Source organism: Scedosporium apiospermum, assembly GCF_000732125.1.
Source record: "Scedosporium apiospermum strain IHEM 14462 chromosome Unknown SEQ_SAPIO_0087, whole genome shotgun sequence".
Lineage (NCBI taxonomy): Eukaryota > Fungi > Ascomycota > Sordariomycetes > Microascales > Microascaceae > Scedosporium > Scedosporium apiospermum.
In genome coordinates this window covers 426,865-443,249 of record NW_015971788.1, presented here as the reverse complement: position 1 = coordinate 443,249, position 16,385 = coordinate 426,865, and the positions used below count along the sequence as shown (strand labels likewise).

General features: G+C 52.4%; 5 protein-coding genes across 5 annotated transcripts; 4 read left to right on the top strand and 1 right to left on the bottom strand.

The window, feature by feature from the left end:
* Positions 1–173: 173 nt before the first annotated feature.
* On the top strand, positions 174–2,211 carry SAPIO_CDS2838 (uncharacterized protein; the record flags this gene model as incomplete). The annotated part of the gene is made up of 8 exons (XM_016785760.1): positions 174–372; positions 443–709; positions 767–819; positions 872–1,036; positions 1,118–1,326; positions 1,386–1,820; positions 1,895–2,120; positions 2,188–2,211. 8 exons carry the CDS (start codon positions 174–176, stop codon positions 2,209–2,211), a joined length of 1,578 nt encoding a protein of 525 aa, XP_016644542.1.
* Positions 2,212–3,848: 1,637 nt separating this feature from the next.
* Positions 3,849–6,796, top strand: SAPIO_CDS2837 (Pre-rRNA processing protein; the record flags this gene model as incomplete). The annotated part of the gene is made up of 3 exons (XM_016785759.1): positions 3,849–4,659; positions 4,856–5,818; positions 5,976–6,796. 3 exons carry the CDS (start codon positions 3,849–3,851, stop codon positions 6,794–6,796), a joined length of 2,595 nt encoding a protein of 864 aa, XP_016644541.1.
* Positions 6,797–8,349: 1,553 nt separating this feature from the next.
* SAPIO_CDS2836 (uncharacterized protein) lies at positions 8,350–10,131 on the top strand (the record flags this gene model as incomplete). Its single annotated transcript, XM_016785758.1, has 2 exons — positions 8,350–8,588; positions 8,664–10,131. 2 exons carry the CDS (start codon positions 8,350–8,352, stop codon positions 10,129–10,131), a joined length of 1,707 nt encoding a protein of 568 aa, XP_016644540.1.
* Positions 10,132–10,548: 417 nt separating this feature from the next.
* Positions 10,549–12,609, bottom strand: SAPIO_CDS2835 (Uncharacterized protein; the record flags this gene model as incomplete). The annotated part of the gene is made up of 2 exons (XM_016785757.1): positions 10,549–11,723; positions 11,793–12,609. The coding sequence occupies 2 exons, from the start codon at positions 12,607–12,609 to the stop codon at positions 10,549–10,551; spliced, it is 1,992 nt and encodes a 663-aa protein (XP_016644539.1).
* Positions 12,610–14,075: 1,466 nt separating this feature from the next.
* Positions 14,076–16,268, top strand: SAPIO_CDS2834 (uncharacterized protein; the record flags this gene model as incomplete). The annotated part of the gene is made up of 5 exons (XM_016785756.1): positions 14,076–14,262; positions 14,321–14,542; positions 14,610–14,757; positions 14,817–14,890; positions 15,157–16,268. The coding sequence occupies 5 exons, from the start codon at positions 14,076–14,078 to the stop codon at positions 16,266–16,268; spliced, it is 1,743 nt and encodes a 580-aa protein (XP_016644538.1).
* Between the last annotated feature and the right edge of the window lie 117 nt (positions 16,269–16,385).

Below are 16,385 nucleotides of genomic sequence, written 5' to 3'. Positions count from 1 at the left end.
CGTCGGACTCACGCCCGCAACCTGCATTCATCAAGCTTCAAACAAATCGCCTTTTCCATGAGGCTAATCTCGTGAAAAGAGCCTAATTTCTCCATTTTTCTCAACTTTTCGCAGTTTTTATCTGAATTCTCTCAGATCCGAGCTCCTCGTCGAACACCACATCATCTCTCGGCATGGATGATGCAGAGCGACGAACCATGAAGCGGTCGCGCTTCGACCAAACCGAGCCCGAACCTAGGCGCCCATCTCGGTTTGACCGTCGATCTCGATCGCCTCCTTCTAAGCGCTCCGATGCGCCCCGCGAGCGAAGCCCAATTTCTCGTCCTGATGGTGACACGAAAAGACCCGGTGTAGATCCTGCCGCTGCTGCTGGTAAGAAATCCCACCTCTGCTCCTCCCGAAATGAGCTTCTGCTGGTCAAGATCCTAACTTCCCAAAATAGCTGCCGCTGCTGCCAAGATTAATGCTCAACTCCAGGCTAAGAAAGGCATCCATCACGCGGATGTCCCCTCCATCAAGTCTCCATCCGACTCCGACTCGACTCCCGCGCCTCCCCTCGGAAAGACCAAAGAAGGCGGTGTTATTGGTGGAGATATGTATGTCTCTGATGGCGACTACATCAAGGATATCGAGATCAACGATTTGCGAAACAAATATGTCATCACGAGAAGTGCGACCCTCAACGACATCAAAGCTCAAACTGGTGCTGGTATGGAAGCAACCTCCTCTCTTAATTGTCTATCGCATCAAGCTAACACGATTCAAGACGTTACCACTCGTGGGAAATACCTACCTGATAAGAGCATGGCCACCCCAACCGTATGGCTCCCCGACATGTACAAACAAATCAGTCAACTGACTCGCCGTTTAGAATCCTCCGCTTTATTTGCACGTGACAAGCACTTCCAAAGAGGGACTCGAGAAGGCCGTTGCAATCATCGAAGATCTAATGAAACAAGAGCTTCCAAACTTGGTTGACGAACGTCGCTTGCGCCGACGTGAACAAGATACTGTCGAGCGGGACGAATACGGAAGAGTATGCAAATGGGCCGCGACCCCCCCCCCCCCCCCCCCCCCCCCCCCCCCTTTTTTCCGCATACCGACTAACTTGCTGCAGCGTAAATGGCCCGAGGAGAAGATTCCCATCAACCTAGAACCCTTGCCTGGGTTCAACCTTCGCGCCCAGGTTGTTGGCCAGGGAGGTGCTTATGTGAAGCACATTCAACACGAGACTGGCTGCCGTGTGCAGATCAAAGGCCGTGGCTCTGGATTCCTCGAACAAGCGACTAACCGTGAAAGCGACGAGGATATGTTCCTTCATGTGACGTACGTTTACCCTCCCTTTCATTTCTTCCCAAACCCCTTTGCTAACAGGCTTTCTTTAGTGGTCGTGAGATAGAAATGGTTCAGAAGGCTAAGGAACTATGCGAAGATTTGATTGACAATGTCAAGCAGCAGTACGAGGAGTTCAAGAGTAGGCCTCCGAGGAGTTATGGTGGCGGTGGTGGCGGTGACCACCGTGGAGGCTACGGTGAGCGTAGAACCTACGGCGATCGCGGAGGCTATGGTGATCGTGGAAGCTACGGTGACCATGGTGGTCATGGTGGTCATGGAGGCCACCCCTCGCGTGGCGGCGATTCTTACCATGGCTACGGCAGGAACAGCTACAGCAATGAACCCCGATCGGCTAGTCCAAATACACCTACCACCTCGAGTGCGCCCACCGCCACTACCTCTGCCTCCGCGGCGGACTATGCTGCCCAATATGCGCAATACTACGGTGGACAAGACCCCTATGCCGCTTACGGTGGTTACGCTGCGTATGTTTTACATGATACTCTCTCACAGCCTTCTACGGCCGAGCACTAACATTTTTTTACTCGCTTCGTTTTAGCTATGTCCAATACTATCAACAGTACTACGCCGCCGCCCAGGCGCAAGCAGCCCAACAGGGATCGCCTGCACCTCCTTCAGGTCCCGCGCCGCCCACTTCTGCAGCCCCTCCTCCTCCCCCAGCGGATTCACCACCACCCCCTCCTCCTCCGAGCACTGCGGCTCCTCCTCCGCCACCTCCAGGGTCCGGACCTTCCCTTCCAGGCGTTTCCGGTGGCTACGGCTCAGTATGTCACCACCCCAGCCGCTTATGTTGCCGATCTTTGAAGATGCTCTTGCTAACCGCGTTCACAGGTTCCTCCGCCGCCGGGTCTTTAACAGGTAGTATTGTAGAATTGGGAAACGTTATGAACTTTATTGGCGCGACTGACCCAACTCAGCATGGTCTCAAGTTAGTCTAACATGCGTTCTCAAACGGATAGGAAAGCGGACCGTCTCGTGCGCAGGTAGTATAAGTGATGCAAAATGACTGAAAAGAAAGGTCTCCAGGGACTCTAAAAATACCCCTTTTAGAAATTTCCAAGCGAGCTACATGCTCAGCCTCTACGAGGCTCATGAACACCGCTCCAAGGGAAGCTTGGAGTCGGTTAGAAAGGTTTGGCTCAGACTTGGCTGTGTAAGAATTGCTGAATCGGATTCAGGCGTCGACATGCCGGGTTAGCACCCCCGAGTCCACTTCTCGCTCGCCATTGCTGCCGTCAAAAGTCTTGCGCACAGCAATGGTGATATCTATACCGAGGTAACTGATGCTGGTACGACGTCCTTGCCCACCTACCGTTGTCCTTCCGGTTGTTGTCAACGTCCAAACTTGTATACGATTAGTAGTTTGAGGCTGTGACCTCTATCTCTGACACAAAGCAGGGGCTTTCTGAGCCGTTCGCGACCGTGTTTCCCCGCCTTGGCGTAGCTAACGACTGACCGTGCTATCCTGACGCTTCGACAGCTAAACTAGCATTTACCTATCCATTGTAGAGCCGACGGCGCTTCACAGAAGAGCGCTCTCACTGTGTCTCGCTATTGATGCTAATGCTAACCGAGCTCTGGACGAACTGGCTAGATTACGAGAGCCTGCTGAGCTCCGAGCTCTTGTTATTCATGAGCGCAGACGAGTCTCCTGATTGTCGCCGGAGCTAGCTAACAGGATCTGCTCTTACCCACCCTCTGCTGTTTACCGTCAGCATGTCTAGAATAGGCTCGGGATCCACGGAAGAGACTAAAAAGTGCAACACTTGACATCCTTCCGTATTAGGCGCCAATCTATTGTTGCTCTACCCAAGCCACAAGATATCAATTGATACTGTTACCTTTGGCCTCTAGTGAGAGAGCGAATCAGGACCAATCCTTTAGCTTACAAAGTGCAAAGAGCATAGCGATTAGGTTGAGATTCGGTCAAGTTACTTTCCTAATGTTTCCGGAAATATGACACATCTTGAGATTCCATTCGATTGTTAATCCCAAGTAATCCAAAAATTAATAATCCGATCTCCTCAAACAAACTTTGCAGGTGACATCACGATGCTAGCCGAATTCGCCAAGCCTCGAGCACTCCTTCCTCCCAAGGCACCAGGTACCGACACAAAGGTTAACTTAGATAAGAAGGGAGGCGGGGAGCCCGACCAATCATGTGATGGATTTCCGCTTGACCATCGTCTCCACGTGATCTTCGTAATCCAGCTCAGCAGGCACGCCAGAGCGACAGTGCGCTAAGAGTGCCCAAGCCCAAAGTAGCGGATCGATGGGGACCCATAGTTCAATACCGCCCGCCGCCACTCCATCCCGCCCTCTTATCCATTCTCTTATCCATTTACACTTCCCGACGACCTTTCAATTATTCACCAAGGTTGTCTTTACTCTAGAACAACCTGTAAAATCCTACCGAAGGTCTCTGTCATATCACACCGCTGCACGCACCCTAAAACTCGAGTTTACTATTCGCCCCGGCCCCGACGTCGACAATGTCGAGTGACGAAGAGTCGTCCGTCTCCACGCGGGCGTCGTCGAGGAAAGGAAAGGCCAAGGCGACAAAAGCGGACCTTCAAGACGACTCCTCTGAAGTAACTCCCTTGCTGTCCGGGTCGGCCTCCATAACTCGATACGATGGCGAGGAGCACGACGCCGAAGATAACGATGCCCAACCTGAAGCTACGTCACCGCGCAGTGCGGACGACCGACCTTCATCCTCACACTCGCTAAAGAGCTACTCATCAGCCGGATGGCCGTCCATTGTCGCCGGCGTAATATTAATATCCATCACCATCTCCATAATGCTAGTAGCCTTCTTCGTTCCCGCCGCGGTCGAAGAATATGCAAAGCAGGCTGCTGTACTGGAACCGACGAACCTATCACTTGAGTCTATCACGGCGACCGGAGTGCGAGCGAGGGTGCAGGCGAATTTCCGTCTCGATGGATCGAGGGTACGACAAGACGGGCCTCGGCGTATCGGCCGCGTCGCCACCTGGCTGGTCGGCTCCCTCGGAACCGAGAAAACGCTGGTGGGCGTTTATCTTCCCGAGTACGACAACATCTTGCTGGGAACTGCTATCCTACCGCCCATGACTATTAGTGTCACCGACGGACATAGCACGTCGATCGATATCATTGCCGAGCTGGCTCCCGGCGATGCGGATGGCATTCGATCGGTCGCCAATCAGTGGTTGGAAGGAAAGCTGGATAGAGTCAGACTCTTGGGGAAGGCTGATGTCTCGCTCAGAACTGGAGTGCTCCCTCTCGGCACGCACTCTGTTGTTGAGTCGTTTATTGTTGAAGGTCAATCTCTCTATCGTTCCTTTGCGTCGTTGTATTTTGGGGAGAAAGTATTCTTCTGATCCGTCTGACTATGCTGGTCAAAGTCGGCTCGGCCCTTCCTCCTCTTATTTAACTTATAATGCTCCCTCACTTGCGCACTTGCTATATTTTGCAACAATTACTCGAGTCGCGTTCATGTGCTAATGCTTTCCTCCAGCGAACAAAATGCCTGAATTGCCACCGTATAATATCTCTCGACTCACCTTCAGCGATATTCCTGGATCCGCGCCCGATAAGAGGGCCGTCGGTGCCAATGTCACCATTTTGTCGTACAACAAGTACCCAGTAGAGCTCGATGTACCCGAGCTCGGTTTTGAGGTGCTCGTGCCCAATTGCGCCGCCGCAGACCCCCTCATTCCAGTTGCCCTGGCCGTTACGGAACCTCTGCCCATCCGTGCCAACTCAGAAGTTGCCATTGATGTTCATGGCGCGATCGAAGAACTTCCAGAGTCTCTTATTCGTGAATGCCCTGGATCCGGCTCCTCTCCGCTAGATGATTTCATCCACCGTTACCTCAATGGAAAGCCGGCCAACGTGGTTGTCAGGGGCAGAAAACTCCCCAACTCGGACACTCCCGAGTGGATTGGGGAGCTTCTCTCGAGTCTTGCCATCCCGGTACCGTTCCCCGGCAGGTCTTTCGACGACCTCATCAAGGAATTCTCGTTGACCGATGTCGATTTTCAACTTCCAGATCCACTGGCTGACCCGGATTCCGAGGACGCGGACCCGACCGTCTCAGGGACAATTCGCGCTGTTGCTGCGCTGCCCAAGGAACTGAACCTGGAGCTCAACGTTACGAATATCAAGGCCACAGCCGATGTTTTCTACAAAAAGCGGCCGTTCGGAAAGCTTCGAATCAAGGACTGGCAACACGCGAACTCGACAAGATCCGACGACCCTGCTAGTGGCGAGGCTTCGCTGATCATCAACTCCCGTGTAGAGGACGTGCCTCTCAATATCACGGACTCGGACGTATTCACACAGGTTCTGCAAGCCTTGATCTTCGGCGACAAGGATGTCCTCCTCGATATTAAGGCCCTCGTGGATATCAAGGTGGAAACGGCGCTCGGCGAGCTCGTGCTCAATAAAGTTCCCACCGAAGGGAATATCCCAGTAAAACGTCCGTCCATGTTCCACTGACCCTCTTGATAAGCCCCGAAACCTCGTGGGTGCCTTGGACGCTGAGGTATCTCTTAGCACTTTCCTCCGCCCTTTCTCGACACACGAGGTTGAATTAGAAGGAGAACTATGATACTGACGCTTGAGGGTGTTTTTAGATTTGCCAAAGGGCTCGCTGACCAAGCTACATCCGAGTGTGGACAAAGTCAGGGTGCTGAAGACGACGGAGGATGCGATTCACATTGAAGCATACGTCAATGTGACGAACCCGACACCGTACTCTGCCTACATACCTTTCTTTACTGTCAACGTGATTAAGAATGGGTCCGTCATCGGGGATGCCACTATTCGAAATGCGCGGATTGTTCCAGGCAAGAACGAGAACCGACTCGTGTCTGCAGTGTGGGAACCAGCACGGGGCGGTGCGAAGGGAAGGAAGATCGGTGTGGATTTGATTTCAGGATATCTTTCGGGAGAGAACATCACAATCGCCGCCAAAACCCACGGCGGCAGCATTCCCTCGGCGCCTTTGATTGGCAAAGCACTTTCGAAACTCGACATCGAGGTATCGGCGCCAAAGCTCAATCTTCCATCCGACGACCCGGAAGACAAGAATAAGTTTATTCGGGACGCTACTTTCCATGTGTTTTCATCTACGGCGACGTTTACGCTCGTCTCGCCTTTCGAGTATAACACCTTGCTGCTCGAATGGGTCAACGCAACTGCCTACTACAACCACACTGAGCCCGTCGGCCATATCGAGTACGGCGATTCCTTTGCCGTGCCTCCCGGCGCTACGAAGACGCCGCGGCTACCAGTGCGGTGGTCGGCAGACTCGATTGGGTACGATGCCGTTCGAAGGGCTCTCGGCGGTACGTTGAAACTTGATGCCAAAGCGGATGTGACTATCAGATTGGGTCAGTATAGAGAGACGGTGTGGTACATTGGCAAGAGCATCGGCTCAAAGATTCGTCCTTGAGCGCCGTTTGTTCTATGCATTCATTCTTTTTGAGAGTACCATCATCCCCCTTTTTCCTTTTTTTTTTTTTTTTTCTAGGCTCTTTCCCCTTTGTCTCCTTTTGGGCTTTTTTTTTATACTCTATGAATTTCGTGATTAGATCACTATACGATTACAGCGTCGGAGTCGGGGTTATGCCACTTGGCCTTGGAGTATTACACGGAGATACTAGACTGATTGTCTTTGACGTTCAGAGAACACATGCAGTCACTACAGCTGCGAGGAAACAGAACAGATGTCTTTTTCTTTTTCGTTTATATTATATTTTCTGTCTTTGTTTTTTCCCCTGGGAGACTTTGATAGGAACAGGCGTTATTAGACTCGAATAGAGCAAGAAATTGAATGAGAATTATATCGTGTGATTATATAAGCATTTCAAGGTATAAGTGACTTTTGGCGATGGTTTAAGTCCGCAACTTGATTTGGACTTTGTATATATCACGCGTCTATCATTCTTAACTCCTTTTTCCAGATCGTGGAGACTTCACAACGTACATCCTTCTTCTTAACGTATCGGTATTTTTATTCTCGATCGGGGCTATAGCATCCCGGGAGCCGCCACTATCCACTTTGAATCCACTCGGTTCCAGCTCTTGGCAATCCCACACCCGGACTCACAACGTCATAAGCTTCGGAAGCTCTGGGAAATCGAAGACGGCAAACAAAGAGACTTTTCTCAGACCACACAATTCCCTCACAGTCAGCAAAGAAATCCCTCCTTTTCAAGTACAGCACCTTCCGAGAACAAGAAGGAGAAAAAAAGGAAAACAAACTCGAGAGAAAGAGAAAATGGCGCCGCAAATCTACGGCTACGGTGTCCGGACGCGCAAGTCTCGCCGGCTCATCGTTACGTGGATAGCGGTGATGGTGTTGGTCTTTTTCATGACGTGGTATTTAACGGCGGGGAGGGAAGGGGAGGGGAGAGTCGTCCACGGATTGAAAGGGGCGAAGTTTAAGACGGATGCTTGAGGCGGTTTTCCTTTAGGAGGCGGTGAGAATGGGGGGTTTGGGATGGGATTGAAGGGAAGGGAGCACAATGAGACTGTGTTCGTTTTGTTGGAGGCTGGTGGGAATGGAATGGGCGAGGAGAGGAAGGTTCCCTACATGTGTTTAATCTCTTTCATGAGGCTGGATGAACCGGCTGCCTTGGGTTGTCTTTCTTGGAGAGTGTCTACAAAGGGAGACTACAAAGACGAGGTGGGAAACTGTATAGTATAAAGAAGGAGGCCGCGAGCCGAATAATGGTGGTGTTTTATCTTTTCTTTTCTTTGTTGCTATTGTTAATGAGCTCAAGAAAGTGTTCGAGAGCGAGGCATCCGTTGTCCTATTCTAGTATAAGACTCCAAGCCATCTTCGCGACACTCCCGTCTCTAATCCCTCAAGAAACCATCAATAAGCAACCTCATCTAGACCTTACTCCACTGAACTCAAGACAGGCCGTACACGAAAAGGTGAGCATTCCTCATACTCCTCCTCTCTGCTAACGCACAATACTGCATTCAGACCAGGCAAATATGGGTTCAATAGGAACCCCAATCCCACCCCCAGACCTCAACAAACTCCTTCCTCCACTCCCCCTCCCCTTCCCCTTTCTCTCCGAGCCAGACGAGAATCCCAAGAGCATGTTCGAAGAACAAACCGATCGATGCTTCCAAGAGAGAGCCGCAGAGAAATACATCCAAATCCTAACGCGCGACAGCTCCGTCCGCCACCCGGAACACGAGGCCGACGAGCCAGAAACTAGTTCAACAAGGTACTGTACCCGTGGAAACCGCCGCCCTGATGATGACCCCTTTCACCCAACTAACTAGCCCTGCGCATGCAACAGGAACGAAACTCACAGATACCAACTCCAGTCCACCTCCAAACAACTCCCCATCTTCCAAAGACGAGAAGTAGATCTCCGAGCCCCCCAAAACGAAGCCGGCCCCCTCATACAGATACCCAAATCTCAACCTATAGGTAGAATGGTCCGCACCGGGAAGATATACAGAGTCGAATCCTTCCGCTCAGGCATCCCCTTGGTCCCAGCCACCGTCGAGCAGCAGCCTATTGTCATAAAGGACGTAGGCGCTAGGCGCTCCGCTCGGCTTGTTACTTATAGTGAGATGCCACAAGCCGCCAAGGTTCGTAGCTCACGGGGCGAGATCTTGGACTCGCCGGCTTCGACAAAGGGACCTGGTCAGAGCCCTTCCTCGGACAGTTCTTCTCCGTTTGCTCGACGAACTGGTGGGGGTACGCAGGCGCCGAGCCCGGTGATACGTCGTGTAAGGGGCCTATTTAATTTGAGACCGGATCTCTCAATTCTGACGTCGGCACCACAGCAGGTATCGAGAAATGGCGACTCGAGTCTAACAAGTGCCGAAGAGAGAAAACTCCGAGTGTCGAGGAGGGGTCCGCGCATAACCCCGAACGGTTTCCCTACGGGACTTTTCAGGAGTCTGACCGTGCCAAGGCGGGACGCAGCTCTAAACTACGCTCGGCCGCTCCTCTCGAATCGCCTGCAAGCGCAGGACGCACAGTATACGCGGGGTGCAAGCGTGGCCTCGAGGCAACATGTGCAACAATCGGTTGATTTTTTCAATCCCCTCGGATCATCAAGTCTCTCTAGCGACTCTACAGCCACGACTTCTGATCAGTCCAAGAACAGCGGGACGTATACGCAACGCGGCGACCTCGTGTCCAGTCAACTCAACCAGACGGCAGGAGCTTGCGTCAATAACCAGCGACGAAGACCCTTGGCCAGGTCTTCTAGTGATCCCAGATCATCGTCTCACGCGACGGAGAGGGGTGCGCAATATACACAGAGGCTGCATCGAGCATCGGATCGCCTCGACGAAGTTGCCAACAGGCCCTCAGGATCGAACCTTTCCAGGCTATCCACCAACACGATCTACGACTACCAAGACTACTACCCCGAGCACTCCGCACCAAACCCGCATCTCAACCCAGACGGAAACAACAGCCCCCATTACAATAACACAACACCCAGACCCCACCGAGCTCTATCAGAGACAGCCAACTCAGCAGCGCTAGAAGAATTAATCACCCAGATGGAACGAGAAGGGGAAGAACTCGTGCAAGAGTTCGGGGAAATGGCGAGGCCGTATTCTCCAGTCCTGTCTAGCGCTTTGTACGCTAATCTTCCAGAGGTAGAAGTGGCTACCGAAGTTGACGATGACGCTGGAGCTCAGGTGGGGCCGTTATCGCCGAACAGGCGGGCTGCGACCAGGTACGGACCGTACGGGAATAGGAACGGGGATTGGGATGGAAGATGGACTGGACACTGGACATAATGGGCCGCTCCTCCAAGTGGAGCAGCAGTTTTTACACACCCTGTTTCTGAGGCAGCCCAACAACCTCCTCTTCATAGGCAAGTTCGACACACTGCGGAGGCGGCCAGGTAGCCCGCTTGCATAGCACATAGAGACAGAGGAGCGGACAGGTTCTGCTTCGTGCAAGGGAATGGGACACACTTACCTCCTCAAGATCTAGAGACCCTCTTGACATATGTCAGCAAAGAAATCAATCACTCTTGGGAAAGGAGAAGAAAGAAGCTGGTAGAAATGCACCTTTTGTTATAATAAACCTGTGTATGCCACAACCCATCGCGTGAAAAAGGAGAAAAGTGGTACCTATGCCGATCGACAACCCTGTACAAAAAAACACCCCAACTATATCCTCTGTTCGTTATCTTCTATGTCTCACAGAACTTACGCGAGCCGCACACCAGCCTCCCTCCGCTTCTTCAACTGCTGCGCCGTAACCGAGCTCATACCCACATTCTGACTAGCGTCCAGCACGCTCTGCGCCTCGCGCCTCTGCTCGTCAGCAATCTTCTTGAGCTTCTTGTCGGTCTTGCCCTTGCCGCTGCCCTTGCCGTGGAACTGGTGGCTGAGGTGCTTGAAGGCGTCCTTCTGGTCGAGCCGCCGGCCCATGTCGTCCGTGTACTTGATCTCGAACGTCGGCTTGAACTCGGCGTTAAAGAGTTCGGCCATCTTTCGGGACGCCTGGAGGTCTCGTTGGGTGTTTTGCTGTCGGGCGAATTCTTGCTGCTCGCGCTGGCCCATCCTTTCGAGGCGGCCACTTTGTCGATCGCGTTCGCGCTGGTGCTTCGCGGCTTCCTCGATCTCGAGCTCCATGCGGCGCTTCTTGGCTAGGAATTCTTGCTTCTTCAAAAATGTTTCGTGGCGCTCTGCGCCGTCGGATTCTTTGAGGATGCCTCGCTCGCGTAGGAGTGATAGCGTGGCGCCTAGTCCTCCGGAGATGGTCTTCTCCTCCATGATATCCTCATCGCCAGATAGCTTTTCGTCGTTCTCCTTTGATGCCTGCTCACGCAAGTCATGCTCATCTTGGGTAGGAAGGTAGCCATTCATGGGAACGTCCTCGTTGTCGTCGGGCGAAGGCGACACAGCTTTTGGCGCGGATGCTGACGGCTCAGCGGACTGCCTGTGCCTTCTTGGTTTCTCGTCTTCTTCATCTGGCTTCTTGATACCAGCAACAAACTCTGATACCTCGCCGATCACTAGCCCGCCATCGTCTTCCGGCACGGCTTCTTCCGAGTCATCGGCCTCTTTTAATTCCTTGACGATATCCTCGGGCCGCATCTTCTTCCTCTTTTTCAGGGCATTTCTCCTCTGCATGGAAAGGGCGAGCTGAAGGTCATCATCGTCGACGAAATTGACATCCTCGCTCTTTCGCTTCCTAGCATTCTCTTTCACGCTAGTATCGATATCCATTTTTTGGTCATCTTCGGGTGTGGGTTCGGGTAGGAGAAAGTCATCGGCGTCTACGGGTTTTTGTCTCGTCGACTTTGTCTTCTTCTTCTTTGGCTTCTTCACCTTGATCTCTGATATATCGAGATAGTCGGACGACGGCCGGGCGTTTTCTGGAGAGGCAAAGCCGTTAGCAAATGTAAAGGAACCATCATCTCGAGACTGAAGGCTGCTAGACATACCATCGATGATATCTATGTTCACGGTCTGGCCTCTGCTTGACTTGCTGGGTGCGGTATCAAGGATGTCGGCCAAGTCGGAAACGGCGCCGCTAGTATCAAGAGTGAAGCGTTTTCTCTTTTCGCCATAAATCTCCTCGTCGTACTTGGACAGCACATTCTGAACATCCATGTTGTCCATATCAAGTGGGTTATAATCAGCCTTCTTCTTCTTCAGGTCGAGATTCTTCTTGAGCTTCTCCTGCTCTCTGAGACCCAGGTTCTCAAGCTCATCCCCCTCCTCTTCATATTGGTCTATCGTCGCGTCCTTGAGAGTAAGGATCTGTTCATCGCCGTCCACGAACTGCGAAACATCATGCGCGACCTTTACCCCGGCGAGATCTCTCGAAGTATACTGAACAGCCGCCGCCGCCTGCGCTTCGGCCGCAGCTTGCTCTTCCTCCAACCTCCGTAACTTGGCGATCTTCTTTTGCCTCTTCTTCTGGCCCATCAACCACGCCTTGGCATCGAGCTCCTCCTCCCCGGCCCCGAGCTCGCCTAGACCTTTTCCCTCCATCACGGCATGTCGCTGGGCCTTTTCGCGCGCCTTCTTGATGGCCGCGGCCCTCTCGTCACGTTTCCGCTTCGCCTCTTCTTCGTCACGCAGCTTCTGGAAGTTGTCGTAGGCCTCGGCCGTCCGAGCCTCGAGGTAATCTGCCGGCTCGTCATGGCCGCTGCCTTCGTCTTCGGATCCTGATGCAGCTGCGCCTGGCACGGGCAGGGGTTTCATACCCAGCGAGATGCGCAGCTTGTTCGTCTCTTCGAGGGTGGCGGCGTCCATGGTGGGCGGATTTTGATGCGGGTAGAGGGGTAAAGAATTCGATGCGACGAGTTTTATAATGTTTTTATCCTGGCGCCAGCTTGTAAGGTCGTCGTAATGCCCGTGAGGAGAGTAATTCGTTGGTGGGAAGACGAGCAGTCGGTTTTGTGAGATGGCAAGCGCTGCCTGTTTGGGAGAGTTCATCGCAACAGTTTGAATGGACGTGACGCTGGTAATATAAAGTCGACAAGCAATTAGAAGACTGTAGATTATATAAGCATTTATTATGTCAGCAATATTTTCCTCCCTATATCACCCAAAAAAATTCGCCCTCACATTTTCCTCACTTTTTTCTTCTTCTTTCAATACAATCACGGATCTGTTCCCAGCTTTCCTCCTGCACGTTCGCGTGTTCAGCTGTTGATCGCTGGGGAGGCTCGATCGTTCCTAAGGAGCCACCACTAGTCCCCATGGTGCCAATCATCCGATCGACAGATCCCAGACCGACCAACTTTATTGTTTGGGGCAGCTATATTCCAACCCTCTTTTCCGAGATCATTGATCCGTGAGGTAGGGGAAAACCATCCTGCCACATTTCTTCGCCTTTCGTTTTTGTCTATATGTGTGCATGTTTGTAGATCCTTGGACTGTTTTCGGCGCATGCCAGTCTCGAAACGGACTACTCGGAAGCGGTCGGGGGATACGTCTTGTGGAGGGGAGAACCTAGCAAAACACTTGCGTCCTGATTCTTCCCGTACTTGTTTGTTTGTCCATTCTCTTTGCCTGCCCTCCCCTCGGTGTACAACCAGGTAGGCTGTCCGTCACTTAATAAGAGAAGGCCCGAACATGGATACGTAGTGCCACAAATACCAAGCCGCGAGGTGTAGCCAACCAGACGCGAGAGACACGACTTGTTTGAGCAGTCCATCAAATAGTGCCGCCTCCTGTAATCTAAATCCCGGCCGACACCACGGCGACATCCATCAGGGATCGTTGCGACATTCCATCCGGTCCCGGGTACGACGAGTGCGATGGGTGCCTGAGCGAATCGGTGGTTCACGTGCGACCATGCCGGATTGGAACGCATCAACTTGATCACATGGGGTGTGTGGCGGGAATGCCCAACCAAAGACCTTGAATAGCCTTGGCTGTGTTAGATCCGAAGCGTTTAATTCATGATGTCTCCTGCTCATATCTTGGTTGGATGCGTCGTAGGCCGCCTTAACTTCGCGCTATGGTGAGGACCTGACTTTGCAGGAGTACCGCCGGATATCTTGCCGTTGAGCTCATTGCCAGATGTCGTGCTCTCTCGGCCCCCGGGAGCACCTTCCTTACATATAAGCGAGTCAACGCCAGCCGACGACGACTTCCCGTTGTGGGGAGGTTTGCCTAGGATGGATTTCGTATCTGCAATATATCAAAGCATCCTCTGCCTACTTGGAGGATCTTTCTGCTCCCAGACATCTCAGCTGTTTGTTCCCAACATCATGACCGCACTGCAAGTTCAAAGTCCCGTGTCGGCGCCATGGAACGGATCCCTCGATTCCTTTATTGCATGGGAACGTCCGATATCTCTCGAGAATATCCTGTGCAATATCGGTCCGGAATGCGTTGATGATGAGTCTGTTGGTGCGGGTATTGTTCTTGCATCTCCGAGCAAGGTAGATCCGGACTGTAAGTCTTTGTTAGTGTCCTTGTTTAGGAGGTAGACTTTGTTTTAATATTGAGTTAGACTACTACACATGGACGCGAGACTCGGCTCTCGTATTCAAAGGTCTAGTGGAGATCTTCACCAGGAATACAACCACGGACTTGCAAACTGAGATTCATAACTATATCCTCGCCCAAGCCTCCCTCCAGAAGGTCGAGAACCCGTCGGGCAGTCTTAGAGATGGGTCTGGGCTTGCAGAGCCGAAGTTCCATGTTGACCTGACGGCCTTTACCGAGAACTGGGGTATGAAAGCTTCTGCAAATTTCCGATAAAAGTAAAATCGGGTAGCTTATACGGTTGTGTGTCTCAGGTCGTCCGCAGCGTGATGGTCCCGCACTGAGGGCTATTGCGGCGATTACTTATGCAAACTGGCTCTTGGAAGATGGATATGCCTCTCTCGCTCTGGACAAGGTCTGGCCTGTCATCCAAAACGATCTGAGCTATGTTGTCCAGTATTGGTATGAAATCTGCCATGGCTTGAACAGCGAAGGGTCACGGAGGCTAACAACATGTGTAGGAATAACACGGGCTTTGACCTTTGGGAAGAGGTCGAGGGGAGCTCATTCTTCACCACAGCAAGCCAGTACCGGGGTAAGCATCGCTTATTCGCAATATCCCCGTTCTGTTGGGTTCTCGCTAATAAATAGACAAGCACTTGTCGAGGGAGGCACTCTGGCCAAGGCACTCGGCTTTTCATGTCCACACTGCGACCTTATTGCTCCACAGATTCTTTGCTTCCTTCAGCAATATTGGTCGTCTACAGAAGGATACATTCTCTCTAATAGTATGAATATGCCCACGAGTTTATCCTGTGCCCCCTCACGTTCCCCTCTACTAACACAGAACGCCTCTCAAAGTCAATTCTCGCGACGGTCGCTCCAGCAAAGACGTCAACGCTATCCTAGCGTCCATCCATTCCTTCGATCCCTCCGCCGGATGCGATGACAGAACATTTCAACCATGTAGTAGCAAGGCCCTCGCCACGCACAAGATTCTCGTGGACTCGTTTAGGACCGAATACTCAGTCAACAAGGGAATAGAACTGGGAAAAGCCGTCTCCATCGGGAGATATCCCGAAGACGTCTATTACGGAGGGAACCCTTGGTATCTCGCCACACTCGCCGCTGCCGAACAGCTGTATGATGCTCTCTACGTGTGGGAACGAGACGGGCATATCGACATCACAGATGTTGACTTGGCCTTCTTTCGGGATTTCACCCCAGGCCTTAGTCCGGGAAAATATCTAAACGATTCCACAGAATTTGGCGATCTTGCGCATTCCATTGCAACCTACGCGGACGGATTCATTGAGATCGTGGCGCGATATATTCACCACAATGGTTCCATCGCCGAACAGTTCGGCCGTGACGACGGAACGCCTGTTTCTGCTAGGGATCTTACATGGTCTTACGGAGCATTCCTATCAGCGGTTGCGCGTAGAGATGGGCAGATTCCTCAGGCCTGGCTTAATCCCTCTGCCGTCTCGGTCCCAGATCGGTGTGTACCGACGTCTATCGTCGGATATTATGAGGCTGCGACTCCTTCGCTGTTCCCCCTCCCAGATGGCGATGCCGACGCAACGGCACCGACGGCATTGCAGTCCCCTAGCGAGAGTGGGAGTTCCTGTCCAGGGACGAGGTATGTCGTAGTTAAATTCGAAGTCCGTGTCACCACATCGTGGGGTCAAACTATCAGAATAGTCGGCAATAATGATATCCTCGGCGGCTGGGATCCAACCCTCGGGGTTGATTTGGACGCGACGGGGTATACTGAGGAAGACCCGGTCTGGAGTGTTTCGATCGTCCTCTTAGCTGGGCAGAGTATCCAGTACAAGTTCGTCCGGGTCGGCGAGGATGGGAGGCAAGTCGAGTGGGAGAGCAGTCCTGATCGGACATATTCTGCGCCGGCGGAGTGCGAGACTGCCGCAACAGTGCCAGCAGCCTGGAATTTGAACGTTCCAGGGGAGTAACGTTTGAGTTTTGATGAGCTTTACTCGTTCCATCTGCTGTATGAGAAACTTATCCAACATCGAGGCTTCAATCGTGCTAGATGCCACTGGACCAGCCGTAGGTACAGAGAGGAGTAT